We start from the raw sequence: 11024 nt of genomic DNA on the forward strand, positions 1-11024 counted from the left end.
TGCTTTAAGTTGCTATAATTATGACTACTACTGTATATAATATTTAATTTTGAACAATTTTATCCGTCTAGCCCGATTGTGGTATATTCACAATAATTATAATTTGAAAATTTTAGTTTTTTTTCCTTAAATATGAGGTAAATGTTTAAACTTTCTAGAAGCCTTGACACGTGAATTTACTTGGCCACCCACATCTCCAGACCGTTCCCCAATCAAACGTATGTGGGATATGATGGGGGTACGCTTAATAAATTTACATCTCCTTCCGACTCATTATTATCTTCTGACAAATTATGCTTTAAGGTTTTTGCTTAATTTTTTAATCAATTATTATCTTCTAAAAAAAATGGAATAAATCAATTATGTCTAGGTGTTGCCTTCCTTCTTAGATACCTTTAAAAAATGCTCTCCAAAGATCAGTTCTTAATTTTAATAAGAAGGTCCTTCTCATCTCAGTTTTCCATTTTTTTCTTCAGTTCCATATGGCAAAATCAATATCTCGTCATTACTTAATCGTACAGAAAGTTTTTATTTGCATTTCTTTTAGGAAATTTAACGTTTTACAAAATAGGTATCTTACAATTTTTTCATAAATTTTAGATTTAAAAAATATCGAAGGTCAAAGTTTGAAGAATTTAACAAAATATTTATTTTTTACTTTTAAATTTTATAAGTCGTAGATATATCAATATTATAAATCTTTGTAGGAAATTAAACGCTCAAAAAAAAGGTCTCTTGTAGTTAATGGATTACTCTAATTTAGAAGATATTCGAATGCGTACTGATTTTAATAGTTTTTTAATAAATATTTTAAATTTATCCATTTAAATCCATACATTTTGAAAATATTCATAAAAATTTGAGTTTATTTCGACAGAATAACAGTTATGTTCACAAACAATGGAAGGAAGTTCCACCAAAATTTCAAATCAAATTTATATTTAAACTAATAATTAAATTATTTTCAATTTATTCTTCCTAAAAATATTTTTAACTAAATTTTTATATAAAATATTCATTTAACATAATAATAAAAAATTAGTTAATTATACTGTCTGTATAATGGAAGGAACCTTCACCAAAATTTCAAATTTACTCGTATTTAAAATAATAATTATATTATTTTCAATTTATCCTTCCTAAAAATATTTCTGATTAAATTTTTATATAAAATAAGCATTTAACTTAATAATAAAAAAATAATTAATTATACTGTCTCTCTCGTGCATAATGTCTCTTTCAAAATTCAATAGGATCAAACGGTTTTCGATTGGTTTAGCCAAATTTTCTATTAATATTTTATATTATAATGAATGTTATAATTTATAATATATACATTAATAACGATGTTATGAAAATTTGACAAAAACAGAAGATAATTGAATTGTAATTAAAATAATAAAATTCCTACCTGTAATTGTCAGATTTAGCATGGAATGTCCCATATTTATTTAGGATTCATTTTATTTACTAAATATATAGTCTAAAGAATGTTAATTAATTAAAATTAATATTGCTTTTTACCTTTATCGCATATTTTTCGTAATTAGTCTGACTGCAGTCACGTCTGTATTTGATGTTATTTACAAATACAAATACAAAATATATTAATTTTTTAATTACGTTACTGAAGGAAAAATTGAAAATTTATTTATAATGATGTTATAAAAGTAATTAAAATAAGCTTGGTATAAATTTGTTGACAGTTTGTAATAATATTATTGTTTTATTATTATAAATTAGTTTATCGAAAACATATGATTTAAATTTAAAGGGTGATGAAAATCTCTTACTCGATTTCATAAAACCATGGATTTCTCCTTCTCCCTCCACGTGTAAAAAATATTTACTGCTGCAACTGATATCAATTGTTTTGACAATATTATGGATTTGTACAACCGTGGCTTTTTCATCAGTATTTTAGAATTAATTCTACTGTTAAGATGTGATATTGTACTCCTCCATCAACTTTTTTTAAAAATTTTATAAATTATTCCTCAGAAAAGTACTGAAGTAATTAATTTTTTTAAATGAAAGTGGTCTAAGGTAAGACTTCTTTTACTAATGTAATAAAAACATTCTCCTTTTCAGCTAAATTATTGAAATTTTGCATTTATTGGAACAAGGACCTCATTTTTCAAACTAAATGTATTTTAAGTTACTTGTTGTTTTACTTACAATATGTTGCAATATCAAAGTGGGTTGGGTATTTAAAAAAAAAACACAAAATTTCGTTTCAATATACATTTAGAAAGTAGAAGTATTTATTATGATTTTTAAATTCCTTCAATTACATCGAACTTTCACTGCTTAATAAAATAGTTAAATTTAGAAATACGCAATTATATTTTTATATAAAACTAAGGAAACAATTAGCCCTTCAATTTTGATTTTATCAATTCATCCAACATGTCCAATCCAACTTTATTGGCATCGTAATACGGTAATTGCTCCATTGTTTTAATCCAAGCTGTAATTTTTGGATATTTTTCAGAATCTATCGGCACCACAACATTACAAGATGTTAAAGTGGTTACCAAGCTAATATCTGCAATTGTAACAGTTTCTCCGGCCATATATTTGCTGCTTTCCAAATATTTTTCTGCGAAACCATATGCTTCTAAAACCTTTTCTCTTTTTTCCTCTGGAATGACTTTAGCACCGTCAAAAATGATGGATCTCTGAAAATTATTATTTTATTTACTTGGTTTTTTCATTTTTAGTAAAATTAAACATACCGTGATAACCAACATCCGTGGGAATAAAATTCCAGCATCAAAAAAGAGACGTTGGTTTACTAGGGCCCTGGCTTTGATATCTTTTGGATACAAGGCGTCATCTTTTGAGTATTTTTCCACAATATATTGCATAATAACATGGCTATCCCATAAAATGAATCCATCATCATCTATTGTTGGTACAATATGTTGAGGATTAATCTAAAACGTATTATTAGTGGTCACATTTATCTTCAAAATAATACCATATAAATCATGATAGCATAACTAATTGGATTGTTGCATTAAGGATATGATTCGTTTGTTATGCTGTTTCGAGAAAATTCTAGTCACCATCATAAGCATGATTAAAAAAGTAAAAGTTCACTAAAAATAATTATACATTGACATTGAAATGTAATTAAAAAATTAATAAAGATAATAAAAGTAAACTAAATAAAGTAATTTGTGTTTTAGTTCGTGGTTTATTTAAATCATTTTTAATAATTATACTGTATATATTACTGGCACATCACCTTTGAAATACGTTGAAAGACTCAAAGGAAGTTTCAAAATGTTAAATGGAAAATTCTATCTTGTTTATCACGTAATAATCAGTTTATTTATTATATTATTCTGAAGGGATCAAAACAGGAATTGAATGACTTTATCAAAAAGTTCTTGAAATAGATTCCACAAATATTAACTAAGGGTAAAAAAAATTAACCTTTTGACAATTGGTAATTACTTCTTTATTTTTTGCTCTTCTGGATAATGATAAACCTTATTAAACAGTACTTAAATTGATCAAATTCATGAAAATCACAAAGACAAGCTTCTTCAGTCAATAGAAGAAGCCCCCTACTTATTTATTACAACGGAATACATGTGGGAAGACAAAAGAAGTTTCAAAATGTTAAATGAAAAATTCTACCTCCTCTACCACGTATTAAACAGCTTAATTCTGAAGATGAAGTTAGAACTGGAGTTGAATGAATTTCATGAAAAAGTTGGACAAATAGATTCCACTAATATTAAATATAAACAATTGCTAATTACTTCTTTACTTCTCGATGTTCTGGGCAAAGAGTAAACCTTAATCATCATCATCAAATTCATGAAAATCACAAAGACAAGCTTCTTCAGTCAATAGAAAAAGCCCCCTGCTTCTTTATTACAACGGAATATATGTGGGAGGGCAAAAGAAGTTTCAAAATGTTAAATGAAAAATTCTACCTCGTCCACCACGTTTTAAACAGCTTAATTCTGAAGATGAAATTAGAACTGGAGTTGAATGAATTTCATCAAAAAGTTGGACAAATAGATTCCACAAATATTAAGTATAGACAATTGATAATTACTTCCTTACTTCTCGATGTTCTGGGCAAAGAGTAAACCTTATGAAACAGTACTTAAATTGATCAAATTCATGAAAATCACAAAGACAAACTTCTTCAGTCAATAGAAAAAGCCCCCTGCTTCTTTATTACAACGGAATATATGTGGGAGGGCAAAAGAAGTTTCAAAATGTTAAATGAAAAATTCTACCTCGTCCACCACGTTTTAAACAGCTTAATTCTGAAGATGAAGTTAGAACTGGAGTTGAATGAATTTCATCAAAAAGTTGGACAAATAGATTCCATAAATATTATGTATAGACAATTGCTAATTACTTCTTTACTTCTGGATGTTCTGGGCAAAGAATAAACCTTATGAAACAGTACTTAAATTGATCAAATTCATGAAAATCACAAAGACAAGCTTCTTCAGTCAATAGAAAAAGCCCCCTGCTCCTTTATTACAACGGAATATATGTGGGAGGGCAAAAGAAGTTTCAAAATGTTAAATGAAAAATTCTACATCGTCTACCACGTTTTAAACAGCTTAATTCTGAAGATGAAATCTGAACTGGAGTTGAATTAATTTCATTAAAAAGTTGGACAAATAGATTCCACAAATATTAAGTATAGACAATTGATAATTACTTCCTTACTTCTCGATGTTCTGGGCAAAGAGTAAACCTTATGAAACAGTACTTAAATTGATCAAATTCATGAAAATCACAAAGACAAGCTTCTTCAGTCAATAGAAAAAGCCCCCTGCTTCTTTATTACAACGGAATATATGTGGGAGGGCAAAAGAAGTTTCAAAATGTTAAATGAAAAATTCTACCTCGTCCACCACGTTTTAAACAGCTTAATTCTGAAGATGAAGTTAGAACTGGAGTTGAATGAATTTCATCAAAAAGTTGGACAAATAGATTCCACAAATATTATGTATAGACAATTGCTAATTACTTCTTTACTTCTGGATGTTCTGGGCAAAGAATAAACCTTATGAAACAGTACTTAAATTGATCAAATTCATGAAAATCACAAAGACAAGCTTCTTCAGTCAATAGAAAAAGCCCCCTGCTCCTTTATTACAACGGAATATATGTGGGAGGGCAAAAGAAGTTTCAAAATGTTAAATGAAAAATTCTACCTCGTCCACCACGTTTTAAACAGCTTAATTCTGAAGATGAAGTTAGAACTGGAGTTGAATGAATTTCATCAAAAAGTTGGACAAATAGATTCCACAAATATTAAATATAAACAATTGCTAATTACTTCTTTACTTCTCGATGTTCTGGGCAAAGAGTAAACCTTATGAAACAGTACTTAAATTGATCAAATTCATGAAAATCACAAAGACAAGCTTCTTCAGTCAATAGAAAAAGCCCCCTGCTTCTTTATTACAACGGAATATATGTGGGAGGGCAAAAGAAGTTTCAAAATGTTAAATGAAAAATTCTACCTCGTCCGCCACGTTTTAAACAGCTTAATTCTGAAGATGAAATCTGAACTGGAGTTGAATTAATTTCATTAAAAAGTTGGACAAATAGATTCCACAAATATTAAGTATAGACAATTGATAATTACTTCCTTACTTCTCGATGTTCTGGGCAAAGAGTAAACCTTATGAAACAGTACTTAAATTGATCAAATTCATGAAAATCACAAAGACAAACTTCTTCAGTCAAAAGAAAAGGCTCCCTGCTTCTTCAGGGTAACAGAATACATGTTGGTGACTCAAAATTCTACTTCGTATCTCCCATAATAAACAGCTTAATTCTGAAGAGAAAATGGGAGTTGGCCATTTCTTCAGTTCCAAGAAACCAGAAATTTGTTCTCATGGTATACATTTACTTGTAAAACGTTGTCAAGATAATTGTTGGCTCTATGATTATATATATATATATATATATATATATATATATATATATATATATATATATTTATTTATTAATGAGAATTGTTTCAAATAAATTTCAATTTAATGTTACAGACATTATTTATTTTGGAATCTAATATGTTTAATGATGATCTTCCTGATTTCTGTAAATTCTTGAAATACTTTTTTAGGTGATTTAATAAACATTGAAGCCAAAATCAATAAAAAATTTGTAATAGTAATACACTATGCAAAAACTAACAAAAAATAATTTTAACATTTGTTTCACTGAACAAATTAATTGATTTCTTTAAACTGTTGAAATATTTATTGAGGTAAATTTCAAAATATCAAATACAATTATAATAGAAAATAATAGATATTTTACTAAGGCATTTGTGGTCTGGACAAGGTTATGGAGAATTAGTCAATGTAAATAAAAATAACTAATTCATTCTTAATTTTACACGAAGTGACAAATGACCTCTATCTATAATTATTATATCATATTGATAAGCTATTAACAAAAGTCAAAATTAATAAAGTATATCTATTTATATAATTAAACATAAATTAACCTTAATATAACATTATTGATTTAAATTAATTAATAATAAATGAGACTAATTTGATAAATGTTCCCATTACCTAAGTTAAATTGTTTATACTTCATATTAACAGCATAAAAAAATGGCCGGCTAATCAAAAACAAGTCTACGAACCTTCAAATACTCCGGTTTTAAATGTTCTCCAGCCAGCAAATTAACGTTGATTACTTCCAATTCCAGGTTTATGGCCTTTGCACAAGCCTGAACGGCCCTTACAGGTGGACTTGCAGCAATAGCATATAATTTAGGTGCCATTTTACAATGCTTCTTACCTCCAGCAAAACGGAATGGGTTCTGCCGGTATTTGTAATGCGCAGCCACTTGAATCTGTTTACCAGATGCAGCAACCAGCTTGACGAGAATAGTTATTAGTAGCAGGCCAACAAATATTGTATTGACCTCGCAAGTTCAATAAATCCATTTGTAACTTTTAAATATTTTTAAAATACAATAAATAGCTCCTATTTAAAACTAATTGATTCCTCATTTTATGAAAAACAATCTAATGTTTTGGTTTAAAAAAATTTTAATTTTCGTTTTATCATAACCTTGATAGCTGTCAGTAGTTGTGCTGAAAAAATTATGTTGCTTTAATTCTTGGTGATGCAATAGGACGTTTTAGAAATAATGTTACAATAACCCTGTAAACAGCTTCATAAAAAAGTACATGTTTTCTTAATATTATCAGAGGATTAATTATACAAATTCCAAAGACCATCATGCAATTATCAGGAATACATTAATTAATAGCTGGGGTGAATGAATGCATTAATTAAATCAAGATTAACTAATTAATTGCTTTTTTATCAAAGATATTGTTAGATATTTTACCATATTCATTTTTTTTTTCAGCTAAACAGTAACTTGTTAAGATGCATTTTATAACTATTCCAATTCTAATCAAACTACTAAATTGTCCCTTTTGTTTGGAAGTAAAATTATTATCTTAAACACAATAAATATATATTTAAATACTATAATTTGGTGCCGCCAAACTGATAACTATTAATACTGACCTTTTTGAATTATGTTAAAATTTTTGTGTTGTAGCTTTTTAATTTTTTTTATTTTTACTAAATCATTAAAAAAATAACTGAGTTTCAAAATTCTTCACCACCACAGGTTGACAGAAATTATAAACTTGCTTGTTTAAATTTAATTCAAGTAGTATAGTACCTTTAACTGTTTTTGTTCTTGTTGCTAAAAAATTAAAACCCTTTGAACAACAACAGTAGTTATGGACAATACCAATCAACCCCAGAGCAACCCTGAAGATGGTCCCTTATTTGTTATTATAAGTCAGTCAATTGTAATGTGTGTTTCTTTGTGTTATATGAATAAAATTGTATTAATTCGACACTGGTGTTTATCTAAGCTACTCCCCAACTCCCAATAAGTCACAGGTGTGATAACAGAAAGCAAACAAATTCATTCTTATTACAAATTTAATCAAAAACAAGTACTTAGTTGTGTAACTGATAATTATCCAAAAAATGAAGAAGTTAGATAATGTACCTTGTTAATTAATGAATTTCAACAAATAGTTGGACTAATGAAATCCATATAAATTAAGTGTGAATAACAATAATTAGGTGCCAATAGTTTTCTTGTGCACAAAGAAAATAATCGTACAGGCTCAAAGGAAGCTTTGAAATGTCAAATTAAAAGTTTTTACCCTCTAACATGTAGTTAGGCTATTTATTTTTGTCACTGTACAATGGAATAAACAATTTAATTCTGAAAAGTTGGTTAAAACTCAGGAATATGCATGACAGACGATCTAAAAAACAAGGTTGATTATATTATATATTCTTATATTTTTATAAATAAGATTTATTTCAAAAAGAGTGATGATTATGATGATTAATAAGTAGGCTGAAAAGTTCGTAGGCTGAAACATAAATGGTCCCACTAGTATTAAATCCATACGATTTTCAATTAGTCCCAACCTTCAAAAAACACGTGTATAAATTTGACAGCTTTTGTGCTATTAGTTTGTGAGTTATAGCATTTTGAGTGAAGCAACTTTTGTTAGTTGGATATAACGGAATTTCGTGTGATAAACTATATAAAAAATTTCTGAAATTTATTATTTTTTAATTTCAATAAAATAACTAATTCTAAAATATGAAATTTTATATTTATTACATAATTAAAGAAAAAGAATTTAAATTTCCAATTTTAATTTTATCAATCCATTCCACATAATAATTCTTTCATTATTATAATCATTTTTTTCCTATTGGCACCATCACAATACGCAACGAATGGTTAACAAGTTAATATAGTTAATTTTCACTGTTTTTTAATACTATTAATAGTTTTGAATGTTATATCCTCGTAATAATTTTTCTTTTTTTCTTCTTCTTGATTGACTTCAAAACTTTCAAAATTAATAGATTTCTGAAATTCATCAAAAATTAATTTACTCTATTATATCTATACAATAATATTTCCAAAATTAAACGTACTTTGACAGTCTGCATTTCTGAAAATAAACTTCCGGTATTAAAAAAGTGTTTTAATATCGTATGTAAATTGATTATTTGAGTATTTATCCACAAATCCCATAAAGTAGAACCATCATAGTCTAATGTCGGAACAGGATTAACTAACTAAGTATGCACATATTCTTCCAAAATGATACTCTCCTAAAAATTGTATTTAAAATATTAATATTAACGTTACATTAATAAAATTTGTAATAAATTTTATTAATATTATCCCTACTTGATTGGTGAAAAGTTGTAAGTATGAGAAACTACGAGTAAATTACTATTTAAATTAAATGAGCATAAGTAAAACCATTAATTGATAATAATAAGTGAATTATTGACAATAAAAAAATAAAATGATAATTGTTAACCCATTATTATAATATTGTATTAAAGATAATATCATATTCATGTTACAAGTTTCTCTTAATTGAAATTTTATTTTCAAATACGTTCCATTTTTGAATTTAATCTCGTACAATATGTCACTAGATTAATTGGCATTGATTGGAAGATGTTTCAGAGAATTTTTCATATCTGTTGTAATGTAAACAAATTCGCCAGTTTGTGTTCCTTCCAGTCTATCAGATATGTTTCTTGGAAAAAAGTATGGAATATTATTTCATTTGCGGTCAGATGTACTTAAATTCTTAACATTTTTGGTCGGTTACAAAGTTGTAATACCTAAATACATTTACTTAAATATTAATTATTAATGAGTGTGTTGTAAGCCAGAACCAGGAAAAACCACTATCAAAATAGACAAAATTATAAAAAGGCCCTGTTTCAAATATCCGCAAAACATTAAAACAAATAATAGAGTAAATTTCAATATAATATAATCCAGATGTTATCCCACTTGTCATGGAAAAATGGAACACTGCCTTTAGGTCAGATGGTAGGACATTTGTGGGACGTCCAGAGTGGTAATGATACCGTCTTAAATACCAAATTCCTACGATTAAACATGTTTGGGAAGCTTTTCTCGGTCCAAAGTTGGACCTTTGATTCAAGTGGAGTGTAAAATGGATCGTTATCAATACACGAAAATTGGAAACCACCATATTTCCATTTGCCGAGGAAGAGATGCCACCTCGTTGGATATTTCAACAAGACTACGTAACCAAACACGTATAACATTATTAAAGAGTGGTTTCTAATGAAGAACTTAACTGTGCTTGAATGGCCGTCTCAGCATCCCGAACTGAATGCTATTGAGCACCTTTGGGAGGTATTACATTCGAGCTTCTTCAAAGCATACAGGAGCAGTGGCAACAAATTCCTGTTGTCACATTGCAGATACTTGTAGATTCTATACCTAAAAGATGCCAAGTTGTCAAAGAAGCCAAAAGTTACGCCATAAAATATTGAATTATGTATTTGAGTTATTATTAATTTTTTATAAATTATATTAAAATATTCCAGACTATTTTCAAATTAAGTTAAAATGAATTTCAATTTAAAAAAAGTAACAACCCATAAATATAAAGATTATTTTGATTAATAGACAGATTTTGCAGTAAATTAGATTTGTTCAGGTTTGCAACAGATTTGGGAAAATATTAAGGAAGCAAATAAATATTCCATACTTTTTTTACTACTGTATATCATAATAAAAGATTTTGAAGTGACAATTAATGAAACAAACTTAATAAACTTCTCAATTACCTGAAGTAAACTAAAATTGTTAATGGGTCATATTTCATCAAATAAATGACTAAGTTGAGCTAATCTAAAAATTGGAAAAACCTCCAAAAAGATAAATTTTTGACAGTCCTTCCTGGTGGATTTACTGCAATTGCATATAACTTAGGTGCAACGTTGTAATTTCATTCTACCTTCTGCAGAACAGAATAATTTCTGTTGGTATTTGTACTGCGAAACATTTACATCGCAACCATCATCTACAGCAACCAGTTTGACAGGAGGAGAGTGCAGCAGGCGAAGAGATATTGACCTATCTTTTAAGTTCATTAAACTGAAAGAAAACT

At 27.6% G+C, this 11024-nt stretch overlaps 1 protein-coding gene and 1 long non-coding RNA gene across 2 annotated transcripts; one reads left to right on the top strand and one right to left on the bottom strand.

Annotated features, from left to right (window-relative positions):
- Nucleotides 1-1793: 1793 nt before the first annotated feature.
- Nucleotides 1794-7011, top strand: LOC126264593 (uncharacterized). The gene is made up of 2 exons (XR_007547276.1): nucleotides 1794-2046; nucleotides 6719-7011. It is a non-coding gene; the product is annotated as an uncharacterized LOC126264593 (long non-coding RNA).
- LOC109603386 (glutathione S-transferase 1) lies at nucleotides 2230-6793 on the bottom strand. The gene is made up of 3 exons (XM_020019881.2): nucleotides 6653-6793; nucleotides 2739-2939; nucleotides 2230-2681 (listed from the first exon to the last, which is right to left on the bottom strand). The coding sequence occupies exons 1-3, from the start codon at nucleotides 6791-6793 to the stop codon at nucleotides 2373-2375; spliced, it is 651 nt and encodes a 216-aa protein (XP_019875440.1). The 3' UTR covers nucleotides 2230-2372.
- Nucleotides 7012-11024: the final 4013 nt, after the last annotated feature.

This window comes from Aethina tumida, chromosome 2 (assembly GCF_024364675.1).
Source record: "Aethina tumida isolate Nest 87 chromosome 2, icAetTumi1.1, whole genome shotgun sequence".
NCBI lineage: Eukaryota > Metazoa > Arthropoda > Insecta > Coleoptera > Nitidulidae > Aethina > Aethina tumida.

Coding starts and splice junctions, on each gene's coding strand:
- LOC109603386 (XM_020019881.2), bottom strand. CDS start 6,793: ATGGCACCTAAATTATATGCTATTGCTGCAAGTCCACCTGTAAGGGCC. Junction 2,940..6,652: donor TAAAACCGGAGTATTTGAAG/GTTCGTAGACTT, acceptor AATACGTTTTAG/ATTAATCCTCAACATATTGT. Junction 2,682..2,738: donor CACGGATGTTGGTTATCACG/GTATGTTTAATT, acceptor AATAATTTTCAG/AGATCCATCATTTTTGACGG.